This window comes from Triticum urartu, chromosome 5A, assembly GCF_056163025.1.
Source record: "Triticum urartu cultivar PI428250 chromosome 5A, HENAU_Tu73, whole genome shotgun sequence".
In the NCBI taxonomy this organism is placed as follows: Eukaryota; Viridiplantae; Streptophyta; class Magnoliopsida; order Poales; family Poaceae; genus Triticum; species Triticum urartu.
This window is the reverse complement of record NC_141877.1, coordinates 609,247,837-609,266,330: the sequence shown is the minus strand read 5'-3', so window position 1 is coordinate 609,266,330 and position 18,494 is coordinate 609,247,837. Positions and strand designations below refer to the sequence as shown.

At 47.8% G+C, this 18,494-nt stretch overlaps 1 protein-coding gene across 2 annotated transcripts; it reads right to left on the bottom strand.

Annotated features, from left to right (window-relative positions):
- Window positions 1-15,194: 15,194 nt before the first annotated feature.
- LOC125506179 (serine/threonine-protein kinase RHS3) lies at window positions 15,195-17,379 on the bottom strand. Of its 2 annotated transcripts, none has more exons than XM_048671043.2 (3): window positions 17,225-17,379; window positions 16,391-17,107; window positions 15,195-16,292 (listed from the first exon to the last, which is right to left on the bottom strand). In XM_048671043.2, the coding sequence occupies exons 1-3, from the start codon at window positions 17,329-17,331 to the stop codon at window positions 15,407-15,409; spliced, it is 1,710 nt and encodes a 569-aa protein (XP_048527000.2). In that variant the 5' UTR covers window positions 17,332-17,379; the 3' UTR covers window positions 15,195-15,406. The 2 variants fall into 2 exon arrangements, with proteins under 2 accessions (XP_048527000.2, XP_048527001.2); XM_048671044.2 differs by having other exon boundaries at window positions 16,391-17,098.
- Between the last annotated feature and the right edge of the window lie 1,115 nt (window positions 17,380-18,494).

The following is an 18,494-nucleotide window of genomic DNA, read 5'->3' as shown; positions in this document are numbered from 1 at the left end:
CGAGGAGGAGGCCGGCGAGCTCCACCATCTCCGGCCGTCTCCTCCCCTCGCCCCGGCCTCTTCCTCACCATCTCCGGCCGCCGCACGGCGCCGTTCCGGCGAGTACTCCGGCGAACGCCTCGGGAAGCGTGCAGATCTGGAAACCCTAAACCGGAGGTTGTTTTTCGTCTAAGTCCCTAAAAATTCCGATCCAAGTGCTCATGTTCATAGCCCCGTAACTTTGCATCCGTAGCTTCGATTCTTGCATATAGCATATCAAAATGTTCATCTTACAGAGTACATCATTTCATTCCATTGCATCATTTTCATTTGAGTTCATCTTGATGCCCGAAATGCTGTTAGAAGAGGGCTACTTGAGTTAATTGTCAGATCTGCTACTCCGTTTAGGTTTTTTGTCATTTTGCCATGATTAATGTGTGCATGTTATGCCCTGATGCTCTACATATGTTTTGTTAAGGGTTTTGTCGTCTTTCCAGAGGTGCAACCCATGTATTTTGGTGATGTGTGTGGTGACTAGCACGAGCTTGCAAAGTGGTGCACTTGCTAATTCTGTTTTCAGGGACTTAGCAATTCCACTAAGTCCTTGAGCTGTTTATCTCATGATGCCATATGTTCATGTTGTTTCCTAGTGATCCGTGCCTCTTTTGAGGATGATCAGTAAGGATGTTTTGTTAATCTTGTAGTACTCTATCCATCCATGTCTTTGTTTGCAATTATGGAGAAACCTAGCTTGAGTCAATCGAGCTCTACTTTTGCTACTTCGTGAATTTGGGCAGATTGTCAACTTGTTTGCAATTTTGCCGATGATGTTGTAGTTGATCCGTGCATGCTATGTTATTGTTCTTGCCATGTCTAGCTTGCTCCGTATTGAGTGCATCGAGCTTGTAAACATGCCTACTTGAGTTATGTTTCAGCATGTGCCAGTTTTTCACCAAGTCTGAAAACTGATTATGTTTTTGCCATGTTCACATGCTTGCAATTGTATTTTCTGATCCCTTTTGGCTCAAGGTCACTAAGGGACTTTTGTTAAGCTCTTTGAGTAGCTTCATGCCATGCTTTACTTTGCCATATTCAGGTCCTGTAGCATATAGTTTTGTTGCTCCGAAAAGTGCTACCTGATCTAAAATTCCAGACAAGTGTTAATTTCACCAAGTCTGAGATCTGTTTTCCATATGCATTTTTGCCATGCCTGTTTGAACCTGTTAATGGATGAATTGGCCGTAGCTCAGTGCTAGACTTTTGTTAAGAATCTTGAATGCATCCCTGCCATGTATTTTGTTGTCATGTTTGGGTGCTGTAGCATGTTCATCTCATTGCATTTAGATGGCTACTTGCTGTAAATCGCAGACCGGTATCATATTTGAATCGCTTGCGATTTCCGAACCGTAACTCCGATTCCGGCGTTCTTTATGTCGTTTTCAAGCGATTTCATCTCATCTTTCCAGTGGCACCCTTGGATTTCCATGTTGAGGCCAGGTTCATGCATTTCCTGTCATATCTTGCATTTTGCATCCCACATCGCATCCCGCATAGCATACCATCTTTGCATTGTGTTGTTTGAGTTTGCACGTGGTTGATTGTATCCTTATTGTTTGTTTGTCTTGTTTGGGTAGATCCGGGAGATATGTTCGCTAACGAGGAGCCCGTTGAGTTTGCTTTCGAGGATCCAGTCAACTCTGACAACTGTGCAGGCAAGATGATCATACCCTCGAAATCACTACTATCTTTTCTATGCTAGTTTGCTCGCTCTTTTGCTATGCCAATGCTACGATGCCTAACACTTGCTTTCAAGCCTCCCAAATTGCCATGTCAAACATCTAAACCACCATGTCCTAGCAAACCGTTGACTGGCTATGTTACCGCTTTGCTCAGCCCCTCTTATAGCGTTGCTAGTTGCAGGTGAAGATCGGAGGCCGTTCCTTGTTGGAACATTTATTTACTTGTTGGGATATCATTATATTGCTATGTTATCTTAATGCATCTATACACTTGGTAAAGGGTGGAAGGCTCGGCCTCTCGCCTAGTGTTTTGTTCCACTCTTGCCGCCCTAGTTTCCGTCATATCGGTGTTATATTCCAGGATTTTGCGTTCCTTACGCGATTGGGTTATAATGGAAACCCCTTGATATTTCACCTTGATTAAAGCTTTTCCAGCAATGGCCAACCTTGGTTTTACCATTTTCCACCTAGCCTTTTCTTTCCCTTGGGTTCTGCAGACTCAAGGGTCATCATTATTTTAACCCCCCGGGCCAGTGCTCCTCTGAGTGTTGGTCCAAACTGTCAGCCGCCGGTGGCTACCAGGGGCAACTCTGGGCTGGCCTACCGGAAGTTTAGACAATCTGAGTGTGCCCTGAGAAAGAGATATGTGCAGCTCCTATCGGGATTTGTCGGCACATTCGGGCGGTGTTGCTGGTCTTGTTTTAACCTGTCGAAGTGTCTTGAATAACCGAGATACCGAGTCTGATCGGAACGTCTTGGGAGGAGGTCTATTCCTTCGTTGACCGTGAGAGCTTGTCATGGGCTAAGTTGGGACTCCCATGCAGGGATTTGAACTTTCGAAAGTCGTGCCCGCGGTTATGGGCAGATGGGAATTTGTTAATGTCCGGTTGTAGATAACTTGAACCTTAATTTAATTAAAATGAATCAACTGAGTGTGTTACCGTGATGGCCTCTTCTCGGTGGAGTCCGGGAAGTGGACACGGTGTTGGAGTAATGTTTGCGCAGGTTGCTCTCTAGTTTCTCGCTCGTGCTTTGCCTCCTCTTCTCGCTCTCTTTTGCGAATAAGTTAGCCACCATAATTGCTAGTCGCTTGCTGCAGCTCCACATATTTACCTTCCCCTACCTATAAGCTTAAATAGTCTTGACCGCGAGGGTGTGAGATTGCTGAGTCCCTGTGGCTCACAGATTACTATTACACCAGATGCAGGGCCTGATGATTCCGCTCCAGGAGACGCGCTTGAGCTCAAGTGGGAGTTCGACGAGGACTCTCAACTTTACTATGTTTCCTTTCCCGATGATCAGTAGTGGTGCCAGTTGGGGGTGATTGGGACCGTTGTCGCATGTTGGGTTATCTTTTATTTTGGCGCCGTAGTCGGACCATGAGTGTTTGGATGATGTAATGTTATTTATGTACTTGATTGATGTGGCGAGTGTAAGCCAACTATGTTATCTCCCCTTTATTATTTATATTACATGGGATGTTGTGAAGATTGCCTAACTTGCGACATATGCCTTCAATGCGATTATGTCTCTAAGTCGTGCCTCGACACGTGGGAGCTATAGTCACATCGAGGGTGTTACAAGTTGGTATCAGAGCCTTCCCCGACCTTAGGAGCCCCATTGCTTGATCGTTTTTAGCGGCCGAGTTGTGTCTAGAAAAATGTTTTGAGTCATTTAGGAATTATATATCGGAGAGTTAGGAATTCTTTTTTACTTCCCAGTCTCCTCTTCGCTCTGGTAAGGCATCCTGACGTAGAGTTTTGACTCTTCTCTTCTCAAATTTCACTAAAAAAAATTTAGGATCATGCGGGTATCTTGGAATCGTTCCGATGGTTTTATGATGAGAACATTGTCTTGGTGCCTCCTGTCAGGGGTTTAGTGGAAGTGTCCCGGGGAGTTGAGCTCTGAGGTGTTGTCATCATAATTTTATCGTTGCAGTTCTGGAATACCTGAGTTTAGTACGCCGACATCGAAAATCTCTTTTATGCAGTTCGTTGGTGAGATAACCTCGACGCCACCCAGTACTGGGGCGGGAGTTCGAGAGTATCGCCATAACTTGTATAACGGATGCTTTTTGAAGGTTGAGGTAGATGGTTTCCAAAGGTTTCTTGGTTATGTGTTGAAGGATGGATACAGCTGGATGTAGGATTTGCTAGATTTGGGTGAGATATTATGCTTCCCCTGTATCCCCAACACCTGATTGCATAACCGGAAAGGTTCGGGAGTTTCATAGGTGGGAATTCTAGTAGCTCTAGTCCTTCTTCCACGAATATTGGTTTGAGATTGGGATTTCTTACCGATTATTCGTTCTTGATCCGTACCTTGTTGATTTATTTCTCTACCTTAATTCTAAGTGGCTTCTCAATTTATGGATATGTGACTATTTCAAGAGGAATGCATTGGTTCATTTTGTTCGGATGTGAAGACTATAAGTTGCAATTTTCATTCCGTTGGATTCAGCTTCAATAATTGTCTGCCTATGTGCTAATGGTGGTCAACCTCTTCAGGATGGCTCCTCCAACGCGCACGACTCCGAATCCTAATCCGCCGCCACCACCACCTCCTCCGGAGGCATGGCAAGCTGTGATGGCCGCAACCAATGCAAATACACAGTTGATCATGCAAATTCTTCAAGAGCGCAATCAAGGACACCAAGGGAATCAAGGCAGCAATCAGAATCACTTTGCTACACTCAACCAGTTCCTTGCTAACGGGCCAAAGACTTTCAGCAATTGTGTTGAGGCAACCGATGCTGACGATTGGCTAGTGGATCTGTGCAAGCATTTCGAGTGCAGTAACGTCAGGCCTGAGGACTTTGTCAAGTTCGCTTCCTTCCAACTCAAAGATCAAGCTGCAGAATGGTTCCAGCAGTACAAGGACTCCAGAGGTGGACGTGTTATCACTTGGGATGATTTCCGTCGAGATTTATGAGCTCATCATATTCCCCAGAGCGTGGTTGAAAGCAAGCGTGAGGAATTCCGCAACCTGAAACAAGGCTCTTTGTTTGTCTATGACTACAACAAGTTGTTTCAGAAGCTCGCCCGCTTTGCCAAGCAGGATGTCCCTGATGAGAAGAGCATGATATATCAATTCAGGGGTGGTCTCAGAGAAGAAATTCAGCTAGCTCTTGTTCTCTTCGAGCCCTTGAGATACGATGAGTTCTACAACATGGCATTGAAGCAAGAGGCTGCTCAGTTGAGGTGTGATGCTTCCAAGAAGCGAGTCAGAGATGTTACTCCTTCTTCCTCTACTCAAGTGGCCAAGCAGCAGAAGTATTGGCTTCCTCCTCCTCCGTTCCGTCAGCCGTATTAGCAGAAGAGCAAAGGTGGCAGTGGTTCTTCCCACCCACCCAACCCTGGCTTTCAGAACAAGACTTCGTCTCAAGCTCCAAGATCGAGTGCTCCGTATCACCGTCCGCTTTCAGAGGTCACGTGCAACAAGTGCCAACAGAAGGGTCACTATGCCAACAAGTGTTTCAACCAGAGGCGTCTTCCTCCTCCTCCTGTCAGATCGGCAAGTACAGCTGTGGTCAAGCATAACCCCAAGTACGCCAAGGTCAATATGGTGAATGCAGCTCAGACAGAGGATTCATCAGATGTCATCATGGGTAACCTTCCTATTAACGATGTTCCTGCAAAAGTTCTTTTTGACACTGGTGCATCGCATTGCTTTATCTTGAGACCTTTTGCATCTAAGCATGGGTGGTTTTCTCAAGTTATGCATAAGCCATTAGCAGTTGTCTCTCCGGGTAAATGTTTGCTCGCTAACTACGAAGTTCCGGATATTTCTATCTCGATGGGTGATTTCAAGTTTCTGGCTTCTCCAATGATCCTTGGTAACTCGGATATTGATCTTATTCTCGGGATGGTTTGGCTTTCTAAGCACAAGGCTCAGCTTGATTGTGCAGCCAGGCAGATTCAATTGACTCATTCGTCTGAGGATGTAATTGTCTTTGCCGCTTGGGATAATACCATTCGTCTGTTTTCTCTCAACGAGAAGGGTGAACTCGATGCCATCTCTCAAATTCCAGTCGTTTGCGATTATCAAGACGTCTTTCCAGAAGAGCTTCCAGGAATGCCTCCGCACCGGCCAGTTGAATTCGTTATTGATCTTGAGCCTGGCACGGAACCTGTGTGCAAACGTCCTTACAAGCTCGGACCTGAAGAGTTGAAGGAGCTGAAGAAGAAACTCGATATTCAAGAGAAATTGGGTCTCATCCGGCCTAGTTCTTCTCCGTGGGGTTGTGGTGTTCTTTTTGTGAAGAAGAAGGATGGAACGGACCGACTCTGTGTTGATTACCGTCCAGTGAACAAGAAGACCATCAAGAACAAATACCCACTTCCCAACATCAATGAGCTGTTCGAACAACTCAAAGGTGCCCAAGTATTCTCCAAGCTTGATCTCCGTATGGGTTATCATCAGATTCGTATCCGTGAGCAAGATATTCCCAAGACGGCATTCAGGACAAGCTTTGGTTTATATGAATACACTGTCATGTCTTTTGGCCTCGTCAACGCTCCTCCGACGTTCTCTCGCATGATGAACTTTATCTTCAACGCCTACACCAATGAATTCGTTTTGGTCTATCTCGATGACATTCTGGTTTTCTCCAAGAACAAGGAAGATCATGCCAAGCACTTGCGTTTGGTTCTCGATAAGTTGAGGGAACACCAGTTCTACGCCAAGTTCTCCAAGTGTGAATTTTGGCTCGATGAGGTTCTTTATCTTGGTCATATCATCTCTACCAAGGGCATTGCCGTGAATCCTGAGAAGGTGTCTGCAATTCTGAATTGGGAACCTCCTCAGAACGTGAAGCAACTCCGTAGCTTCCTCGGTCTCGCAAGCTATTGCCGAAGATTCGTTGAGAACTTTTTAAGATCGCGAAGCCTCTCTCAAATCTTCTTCAGAAGCACGTCAAGTACGTTTGGTCTCCGAAGTGTGACATTGCTTTCAACACTTTGAAAGAGAAATTGATCACTGCTCCAGTTCTGACTCCGCCTGATGAATCCAAGCCGTACGAGGTCTTTTGTGAGGCCTCTCTCCAAGGTCTTGGCGCAGTATTGATGCAAGAGAAGAAAGTTGTTGCTTATACCTCTCGCCAGTTGAAGCCTAATGAGAAGAACTACCCCACTCATGATCTCGAGTTGGCGGCAGTTGTGCATGCTCTTTTGACTTGGAGACATCTTCTATTGGGAAGAAAAGTGGACATTTTCACTGATCACAAGAGTCTCAAGTATATCTTCACTCAGCCTAATCTCAACCTCAGGCAAACTCGATGGGTCGAAATGATTCAAGAGTATAATCCGAGTATCGAGTATACTCCAGGCAAGGCCAATGTGATTGCTGATGCATTGAGCAGAAAAGCTTACTGCAACAGTCTGATTCTCAAGCCTTATCAACCCGAGCTTTGTGAAGCTTTCCGCAAACTTAATCTGCAAGTTGTTCAACAAGGTTTCCTCGCCAACCTTCAAGTCTCTCCTACCTTGAAAGATCAGATTCGCCAAGCCCAGCTTCTTGATGCTATGGTGAAAAAGGTGAAGATTGGGATTGCCAAGAGTCAACCCAAGTACAAGTGTTACCGCCTTGATGACAAGGACACTCTCTTCTTAGAGGATCGTATTGTTGTACCCAAAGGTGACCTCCGTAAAGTGATCATGAACGAGGCTCACAATTCTCTCCTCCCCATCCACCCTGGGAGCACGAAGATGTATCAGGACCTTAAGCAAGCTTATTGGTGGACTCGAATGAAGCGCGAGATTGCTCAATTCGTGAATGAATGTGATGTCTGCAGAAGAGTGAAGGCAGAACACCAAAGGCCAGCTGGTCTCCTCCAACCTCTTGCCATTCCAGAATGGAAATTTGACCACATTGAAATGGACTTCGTGACTGGGTTTCCAAAGTCCAAGCGTGGCAATGATGCTATATTCGTTGTCATCGACAAACGCACCAAAGTGGCTCACTTTCTGCCTATCAAAGAGTCGATCACTGCAGCTCAATTGGCGGAACTCTATACCTCTCGTATTGTCTCTCTGCACGGTATTCCTCAAGTGATCTCTTCAGACCGTGGTAGCATCTTTACATCCAAGTTTTGGGATTCTTTCCAAAAGGCCATGGGCACCAACATCCGCTTCAGCACAGCTTTCCACCCTCAAACTAGCGGTCAAGTCGAGTGTGTCAACCAGATTCTTGAAGATATGCTCAGGGCTTGTGTGATCTCCTTCGGCATGAAATGGGAGGATTGTCTTCCTTATGTTGAATTCTCCTACAACAACAGTTTTCAAGCAAGTTCGGGCAAGGCCCCATTTGAAATTCTGTATGGCAGGAAGTGCCGTACCCCTCTCAACTGGTCTGAAACCGGTGAACGTCGGCTTTTGGGTAATGACTTAATCACAGAGGCAGCGGAAATGTGCAAAGTCATTCGTGATAACCTCAAAGCAGCCCAATCCCGCCAGAAGAGCTACTATGATAGTAAGCACCGTGATTTGGCTTTCGAGATCGGAGATCATGTTTACCTCCGCGTCTCTCCTATGAAAGGTACTCGTCGCTTCGGTATCAAAGGGAAGCTTGCCCCTAGATACGTGGGACCTTTCAAGATTGTCAGCAAGAGAGGCGACCTCGCCTATCAACTCGAGCTTCCTTCAAACTTTGCAAATGTTCATGACGTGTTCCATGTCTCTCAGCTTCGAAAGTGCTTCAAGACTCCTGACCGCACTATCAACTTCGAGGACATTGAGCTCCAAGAAGATCTCTCTTATCGTGAGCACCCAGTTGCTATTCTTGAAGAGACTGAACGCAAGACTCGCAACAAGTCAATCAAATTTCTCAAAGTCAAGTGGTCACACCATTCTGATCGTGAAGCTACCTGGGAACGCGAGGATCACCTCCGTTCTGAGTACCCGGCGTTCTTTCAGTCCTAGATCTCGGGACGAGATCCTTTCGTAGTGGTGGAGTGTTGTAACACCCCGGATGTAACTTTCCCAATTTGTACTCCAACTCTTGTCGTTTCCGGCGTTAAGTTATTTTATTTTCTCGGGTTTGGGTTCTTTGTCTCCGTGTGTTGTATCGTTGTCATGCATCTCATATCATGTCATCTTGTGCATTGCATTTGCATACGTGTTCATCTCATGCATTCGAGCATTTTCCCCGTTGTCCGTTTTGCATTCCGGCGCTTCGTTCTCCTCCGGTGGTCAATTCTACCTTTCTTTCGTGTGTGGGGATTAAACATTTCTGGATTGAACCGAGACTTGCCAAGCGGCCTTGGTTTACAACCGATAGACCGCCTGTCAAGTTTCATATCATTTGGACTTCGTTTGGTACTCCAACGGTTAACCGAGGGACCGAAAAGGCCTCGTGTGTGTTGCAGCCCAACACCCCTCCAATTTGGCCCAAACCCACCTAACTCTGCTCCATCTTCTAGAGCATTCGATCACGATCGCGTGGCCGAAAACCGCACCTCATTTGGACTCTCCTAACTCCCTCTACCTATAAAACTAGCCCCTCCTCCGAAATTCCGGATCCCCCTCGTCCTCAAACCCTAAATCCCAGATCCGCGCCGGCCGGACACGTCCGCCCCGGCCGGACGCGTCCGCTCCACCGCCCGCGCCCACTCCCACGCTGCCACGTGGCATGCCGCCGCCGCCACCGCCCGAAGCCCGCGCGGCCCGGCCGAGGCCCTCCCGGCCCATGCGCCGCCGCCGCCCGGCTCCCTCGCCCGCCGCCGCCTCCCGCATGCCCGCGCCGTCCGCCGCCGAGCCACTCCGCCGCTCCCCGCCGCCGCATCGCCGCGCGCTCCGGCGCTGCCCTGCCGCAACCGCCCGCTCCGGCCCCGAGGAGGAGGCCGGCGAGCTCCACCATCTCCGGCCGTCTCCTCCCCTCGCCCCGGCCTCTTCCTCACCATCTCTGGCCGCCGCACGGCGCTGTTCCGGCGAGTACTCCGGCGAATGCCTCGGGAAGCATGCAGATCTGGAAACCCTAAATCGGAGGTTGTTTTTCGTCTAAGTCCCTAAAAATTCCGATCCAGGTGCTCGTGTTCATAGCCCCGTAACTTTGCATCCGTAGCTCCGATTCTTGCATATAGCATATCAAAATGTTCATCTCAGAGAGTACATCATTTCATTCCATTGCATCATTTTCATTTGAGTTCATCTTGATGCCCGAAATACTGTTAGAAGAGGGCTACTTGAGTTAATTGTCAGATTTGCTACTCCGTTTAGGTTTTTTGTCATTTTGCCATGATTAATGTGTGCATGTTATGCCCTGATGCTCTACATATGTTTTGTTAAGGGTTTTGTCATCTTTCCAGAGGTGCAACCCATGTATTTTGGTGATGTGTGTGGTGACTAGCATGATCTTGCAAAGTGGTGCACTTGCTAATTCTGTTTTCAGGGACTTAGCAATTCCACTAAGTCCTTGAGCTGTTTATCTCATGATGCCATATGTTCATGTTGTTTCCTAGTGATCCGTGCCTCTTTTGAGGATGATCAGTAAGGATGTTTTGTTAATCTTGTAGTACTCTATCCATCCATGTCTTTGTTTGCAATTATGGAGAAACCTAGCTTGAGTCAATCGAGCTCTACTTTTGCTACTTCGTGAATCTGGGCAGATTGTCAACTTGTTTGCAATTTTGCCGATGATGTTGTAGTTGATCCATGCATGCTATATTATTGTTCTTGCCATGTCTAGCTTGCATTTTGTGTGTTATTGATAGGTGTATGCTTAGCTTATCATGACTTGCTCCGTATTGAGTGCATCGAGCTTGTAAACATGCCTACTTGAGTTATGTTTCAGCATGTGCCAGTTTTTCACTAAGTCTGAAAACTGGTTATGTTTTTGCCATGTTCACATGCTTGCAATTGTATTTTCTGATACCTTTTGGCTCAAGGTCACTAAGGGACTTTTGTTAAGATCTTTGAGTAGCTCCATGCCATGCTTTACTTTGCCATGTTCAGGTCCTGTAGAATATAGTTTTGTTGCTCCGAAGAGTGCTACCTGATCTGAAATTCCAGACAAGTGTTAATTTCACCAAGTCCAAGATCTGTTTTCCATATGCATTTTTGCCATGCTTGTTTGAACTTGTTAATGGATGAATTGGCCGTAGCTTAGTGCTAGACTTTTGTTAAGCATCTTGAATGCATCCCTGACATGTATTTTGTTGTCATGTTTGGGTGCTGTAGCATGTTCATCTCATTGCATTTAGATGGCTACTTGCTGTAAATCGCAGACCGGTGTCATATTTGAATCGCTTGCCATTTTCAAACTGTAACTCCGATTCCGGCGTTCTTTATATCGTTTTCAAGCGATTTCATCTCATCTTTCCAGTGGCACCCTTGGATTTCCAAGTTGAGGCCAGGTTCATGCATTTCCTGTCATATCTTGCATTTTGCATCCCACATCGCATCCCGCATAGCATACCATCTTTGCATTGTGTTGTTTGAGTTTGCACGTGATTGATTGTATCCTTGTTGTTTGTTTGTCTTGTTTGGGTAGAGCCGGGAGACGAGTTCGCTAACGAGGAGCCCGTTGAGTTTGCTCTTGAGGATCCAGTCAACTCTGACAACTGTGCAGGCAAGATGATCATACCCTCGAAATCACTACTATCTTTGCTATGCTAGTTTGCTCGCTCTTTTGCTATGCCAATGCTACGATGCCTACCACTTGCTTTCAAGCCTCCCAAATTGCCATGTCAAACATCTAACCCGCCATGTCCTAGCAAACCGTTGACTGGCTATGTTACCGCTTTGCTCAGCCCCTCTTATAGCGTTGCTAGTTGCAGGTGAAGATCGGAGGCCGTTCCTTGTTGGAACATTTATTTACTTGTTGGGATATCATTATATTGCTATGTTATCTTAATGCATCTATACACTTGGTAAAGGGTGGAAGGCTCGGCCTCTCGCCTAGTGTTTTGTTCCACTCTTGCCGCCCTAGTTTCCATCATATCGGTGTTATGTTCCCGGATTTTGTGTTCCTTATGCGATTGGGTTATAATGGGAAACCCTTGATAGTTCGCCTTGATTAAAGCTTTTTCAGCAATGCCCAACCTTGGTTTTACCATTTTCCACCTAGCCTTTTCTTTCCCTTGGGTTCTGCAGACTCAAGGGTCATCATTATTTTAACCCCCCGGGCCAGTGCTCCTCTGAGTGTTGGTCCAAACTGTCAGCCGTCGGTGGCTACCAGGGGCAACTCTGCGCTGGCCTAGCGGAAGTTTAGACAATCTGAGTGTGCCCTGAGAAAGAGATATGTGCAGCTCCTATCGGGATTTGTCGGCACATTCGGGCGGTGTTGCTGGTCTTGTTTTAACCTGTCGAAGTGTCTTGAATAACCGAGATACCGAGTCTGATCGGAACGTCTTGGGAGGAGGTCTATTCCTTCGTTGACCGTGAGAGCTTGTCATGGGCTAAGTTGGGACTCCCTTGCAGGGATTTGAACTTTCGAAAGCCGTGCCCGCGGTTATGGGCAGATGGGAATTTGTTAATGTCCGGTTGTAGATAACTTGAACCTTAATTTAATTAAAATGAATCAACTGAGTGTGTTACCTTGATGGCCTCTTCTCGGCGGAGTCCGGGAAGTGGACACGGTGTTGGAGTAATGTTTGCGCAGGTTGCTCTCTAGTTTCTCGCTCGTGCTTTGCCTCCTCTTCTCGCTCTCTTTTGCGAATAAGTTAGCCACCATACTTGCTAGTCGCTTGCTGCAGCTTCACATATTTACCTTCCCCTACCTATAAGCTTAAATAGTCTTGACCGCGAGGGTGTGAGATTGCTGAGTCCCTGTGACTCACAGATTACTATTACACCAGATGCAGGGCCTGATGATTCCGCTCCAGGAGACGCGCTTGAGCTCAAGTGGGAGTTCGACGAGGACTCTCAACGTTACTATGTTTCTTTCCCGATGATCAGTAGTGGTGCCAGTTGGGGGTGATTGGGACCGTTGTCGCATGTTGGGTTATCTTTTATTTTGGCGCCGTAGTCGGGCCATGAGTGTTTGGATGATGTAATGTTATTTATGTACTTGATTGACGTGGCGAGTGTAAGCCAACTATGTTATCTCCCCTTTATTATTTATATTACATGGGATGTTGTGAAGATTGCCTAACTTGTGACATATGCCTTCAATGCGATTATGTCTCTAAGTCGTGCCTCGACACATGGGAGCTATAGTCGCATCGAGGGTGTTACATTACTTTTGTGGCTGGGGTGATGCCAGAGGCAAGTGACGGGCGTCGGTGTCAAGCTCCGAGGATTCTTCGATCTTGATTGTAATTTTCTTGTTGGTTAGTGGTCCTTTGCGCAAAGGCTAGCATTATGTTGTATTCTTAGTTTTGTGATATAGGTGTCTGGTAGGTTGTAGTACAAAGAAGATTTTTTTTATCTATATCTTCTATATCTATATTTATATCTATATCAATATAAAAAGATCCAAAGAGGCAGATCTAAACCATCTTAACCGTCAAATCATATTATCTAACAGTTCAAATCGCTCCAATGTTGATCACCAAACACGTTTAACACTTTAATTACCCATCACTGCCATTGGTTATAAACATGTTTTGACTCAACGCCATCCCTTGAAATCTGTCATGTAATTAATATCCTACAATTCTCATGAAAAAAATAATTGATATTTTACCAAATACCAACGTGCAACAGGTATATCTTACTTAATATAACATGCAACTAATATCCTACCTAATATAAACGTGCATTTGACATACATTATTACTAGTTAATAGAAAAAGGATCTAAAACATACCGTAACGAAGCTTTCTCAAATTTATGAAGGCTCTACCCTTGGAGCTACTGCCACTACCAAATACTTCAAAATATATTGCATATTACACGCTATTACAAGATGCTACTAAAATTTAGACATATACCCCTTCCCTTTAGCTTTGCTAGCTCCCTTCCCTTCCCTCTCCATTTTCAGTTGGGGACAACGCTGCGTCGTTTCAAAATACATGATTCAATTTTATACTAATTTTAGTATAAAGTTAATATAAAGTTGAGTCATCTATTTTAAAACGAAGAGAACAGAACCGTAGAACAAATCCACCGGAAGTTGTACACGTATGTGTAGGTGCAAAGCTAGAAGAAGCAAGCAACCTGATTGCTAGCTTGATTGATCTTGGAATAGTGCACGCACGGCTAGCCAGAACCAGACGTAGGTATGCGACCTGGTAGAGACTAGCTTGTAACTGATCGGATCGACTCGATCTCAATGAAAATCTCACGGCGACTCGTGAACTAAAAACGCGTGCCAGCCGAGAGATGCATATGCGTAGGTATAAGAAAAATTTACCGCCGATTCAAGGTATGGTGGCTGCTAGGGCTGCAAACGAATTGAGTTCGAGCGAGCTGGAGTTGGCCCAGCTCAATTCATATGAAAATTTGAGCGAGCTCAAACTGAGTGAAGCTCGTGATCGAGCTGTAGAACATGACTTGTGCTCAGCTTGTAACGACCTCGAGTCTATCTCGAGCTAGTTTCGAGCTAAATGAGATGGTATAAATTATAAATCTATGAATGGAAAACAAAAAAATTAAGATGAATATGCTGGGAACCTTTGCCAAAAATATAGGATATTTAATACATAGTCGACCACGTGCCATAATTAGGTCTAAATCTTCTCTGCACTTAATTAAGTTTTTTATGTTCGTTGGTAAATAAAATGGAGAAAAATTATGGACAACATATATGGTAATAAATTATCTTATTTCCATTTAATATATGGCATGATAATTTAACATAATGATATTCTGTCGAGCTATCGAGCTAAAACCGAGTGAGCTAACATTGGCTCAAGATCGACTCGTTTCTCGGTCGAGCTACATAAAGTGTTCAAACTCAGCTTGTTTCTTTTCGAGTAGATCTCGAGTCGAGTCAAAAAACGAGTAATCTCGAGCGGTTCACGAGCCTCGAGTTTTTTTTGCAGCCCTAGTGGCCGCCACGCCTTCCCACTGGAGTCCTCTGCTAGTGGGTTGTACTATGATCTTATATGTATTAGAATGAAAAAAGAATGTAGTATCCACAAGTACTAACTCTTTTAGCGAAATTACTAGTATTACTAGCAAACACTTCCACAATTGTTTTGGGGCCTAATATATTTAAGAGCTTCTTTTTCGGTTGGGATGCCTTTGATGCTTGCATCACTCTGTGTTATTCTCACCGCAAGTGACGTCACGGGAAAGCCTTGTTGTCATAACACTTCTGACCAATATATATATTAGATCTTTCCCGATGATTTAGAAAGAAGAAAAAAGAAACTTCAACCCGGCAATGCAACAATGAAGTGCATCCTAGGCCCTCCAACTATTCTTAGAGATGCCACGTAGGTCCTAAAACTATGAAAAGTGATAACTTAGTCCTTGAAGGTCCTTGAAGTGTAACAAGTTTGTATATACGTGACACCTCTAAAATAGTTTGAAGACCTATGTGACATCTTTGAAATATTCTGAAGATCTAGCTGACACGCATATTGCACTTTAAGAACCTAGATGATGATTTTTATAGTTTCAGGACCCATGTGACAAACTTGAAATAGTTCGAGCACGTAGAATGCACTTCATTGGCATTCTGCAACATACGAAGGCTTTGCTAGAAATATTTGATGAAGAAAATAACATGGACAGAGATGCATGGGGCTATCTCGGGCACGTGTGTGTTGTGTGGTGAAGCGAGACCTAGCACAAGATTGCTTCCTAGAAGTACTCGAAATCGACGTACGACGCCGGATCGGCATGAGGTGAGCCGGCCTTCCCACCGGCGGCGTTCCTCGGCGTGCCGCCCTGCGACGGGGCTTCGCTGGGGAGGCGCACGGGGGCGGGGCCGCAGTCCACGGCGTCGGGGATGTAGGGCGGCGCGGCGCTCCTGACGAGCGCCCAGTTGACGCCCTCGAAGAATGGGTGCTGCTTGATCTCGGCGGCGCCGCGGCGGTACGCGAGGCGCTTCTGCGGCTCCTTGGCCAGCAGGCCCCGGATGAGGTCCCTGGCGGCGGCGCTGACGCCGGGCGCGTCGGGGAAGCGCAGCGGCTGGCCGACAACGTTGAAGAGCGTGGCGCGGTTGCCGGAGCCCTTGAAGGGCGTGGTGCCGTGCAGCAGCTCGTAGAGGAAGACGCCGAAGGTCCACCAGTCGACGGCGCTGCCGTGGCCGTCGCCGCGGATGATCTCGGGCGCCAGGTACTCGTGCGTGCCGACGAAGGACATGGAGCGCGCGCCCGTCGGCTCGGCCATGAACTCCAGCGACGTCCACGGCTGCTTCCTGCCGTGGCCGTCGCCGGGCACGGCCAGCAGCTCCTGCTGGGTGGCCTTGGCCGTCGCCAGCTTCTTCTTGCCCTTGGCCTTGCTGGAGGAGGAGAGGATGCGCGGGAGCTTGCAGCCCTGGACGAGGCCGGCGGCGGCGCCGACGCGGCCGGACGGGGTGCGGACGAGCGTGGGGCTGACGGCGCAGCGGAGCGAGAGGTCGAAGTCGGAGAGCATGATGTGGCCTTCCTCCCGGACCAGCACGTTCTCCGGCTTGAGGTCCCGGTACACCACGCCCAGCATGTGCAGGTACTCCAGCGCCAGCAGCACCTCGGACGCGTAAAACCTATATCATTCATGGCGGAGATAAATTCTCAGTGACAAACAAAGCTCATCAAGAATTAATGGATGGCTTTGAGGAGGTGAGTTGAGGTGAGGTGAGACCTGGCGGCGTGCTCGGTGAAGTGCTTGTTGGGCTGCTTCTGGCGGAGGGAGTGGAGGTTGCCGCCGCTGCAGAACTCCATGAGGAGGCAGAAGAACTTGTCGGTCTCGAAGTGGGAGTAGAGGGTGGGGAGGAAGGGGTGGTCGAGCAAGCCTAGGATCTCGCGCTCCGTCTGCGCGCGGGGCAGCTTGTTGCGGCTCACCAGGGACCCCTTGTCCATCACCTTCATGGCGAAGAGCGCGCCCCCGCCCCCGCGGAGCTCCACCAGGTACACGCTGCCGATGTCGCCGTAGCCCAGGCGCTTGAGCAGCCGGAAGTGGCCCAGGCTGAGCGGCGACTCGCGCGCGTCCGCCGCCCGGATGGCCTCCCAGCGGCCGTCCCCGCCGGTGTGACGCCGCACCAGCACCGCGGCCACGCTGCTGCTGTTGCCGTTCCCGCTCTCGACGTCGGCGTGGCTTCGTGTGGAGCCGTCCGGGCCGGGGGCGTCGAGGGAGGCCGCCGAGACCGCCGCGGTGGAGGCGGAGCGGGCGGTCCCGTCCGCGTAGATCGGGTTCATGCTCTTCCTGAAGCCCGGCGGCTCCGTGGCGGCGGCGTCGAGCATCCTGGGGCTCGGCAGCGTCGTCGGGTACGTGCCGGCGCCGGCGTCGACGCTCCTGAACCTGATGCGCTCCATGCCGCTCACCCAGCAGCGCACGTCACTCCATGGCGCACTGCGCAAGCTGCTCAGATTAGGCGCGCTCTAATCAATCGGTCGCCAACAAAGAGAATTTCCTAACCGATGGACCAAACAGCGGAATGGAAAAGGGAGACGAAACCGAAGCACTGAAGCAGCGTACCAGTTGGCGGTTGGACGGAGGTCGCAGAGGGAGACGGAAGTCGATGGCGTGCAGAGCAGAGATGGCGGTTTGGGTGGTGGTGCTGGTGGAGTTAAGGGCGTCGGCATGTATGTCTCAGCTGGTGGTGTTCGTGGTTGCCACCAACAGGAGGCAGGAGATTGATTGATGGATGGATGTGGAGGAAAGGTTTAACAATGGAAGGAAGGGAAGAGACGTGGAGGGGGCGAAGGCGATGGAATGGGATTCTGGTCGTGGCGACAGAGAACGGCAGAGAGGATGTCAATGCAGCCGGCCGGCCGGTCGGTTGTTCGTGTAATTGTGTCTGTGTGTGTTAGTTCCGATGATCGAGTTTAGCACTGACCCGTTCTCAAAAAGAAAAAAAGTTTAGCACGGACGCGTAACACGTTTTTTTTTGCGGGGCACGTTATCGTCGCACTTCTTCTCCCCGACCGACCAATAATTTTCAGAGGCCTGTTCCCAGAAAATGGGTAAAACTTTAGGACAAACGAGGCAAACCTTACTTTTTAGTCCTTCCCCGCACAATGCAAGGCGCTTAGAAAGTGCTTAGAGAAATAAAATCAATGTTTTTTTAAGCATCGGTTCTTATATATCGAGGATAGACGTTAATTAGGCGTTTCTCTATAAATGGGCACTGGTGACTCAGAAAAGAAAAAATGATTTATTTTTTAAGCACCTCTCTAAGCATCTGACATTGTACACCACATTAGAGGCCTAGGACAAACTCATCTTTGAAATAACGGAGTTATCAACAAGTCAGAAATTACATCAATCAACAACTTACGAGGAAATAGAAAACGACATATACAACTTACATTGAGGAAGCAATGGTCTCCACCCAAGGAAAACAAGCCCTGAGCCACTCGCAGTTGGCCAAGCATGATCACCAAGTCACCCGCCTCCGCCTGGTCACTAGCCCGCTACCCTCTCATCAAAGACTGAAGGATGTCACACCTAGTGGCGGAGCTTGGTAGAAACTGCTGGGGGCCAAGACCAAAACATGAGTATTAGGGGGTGCAAATTGCTAAAAAGTTTCTCATATAAGCTCTCCCCAAAAAGTTCCTTCAAAGCTTGGTCCGGGGGGAGGGGGGCAGCGGCTCCCTCGGCCTCGACATCGCTCCGCAGTGGTCACACCACTGACGGAGACCAGAGTGATTCATACAACATATCCGAAAGAGCAACGATAAACAACTACAAAAGGGGAGATGGAAAGGAGAAACAACCACCACAAGTGGAGCTCCCTAAGAACGGT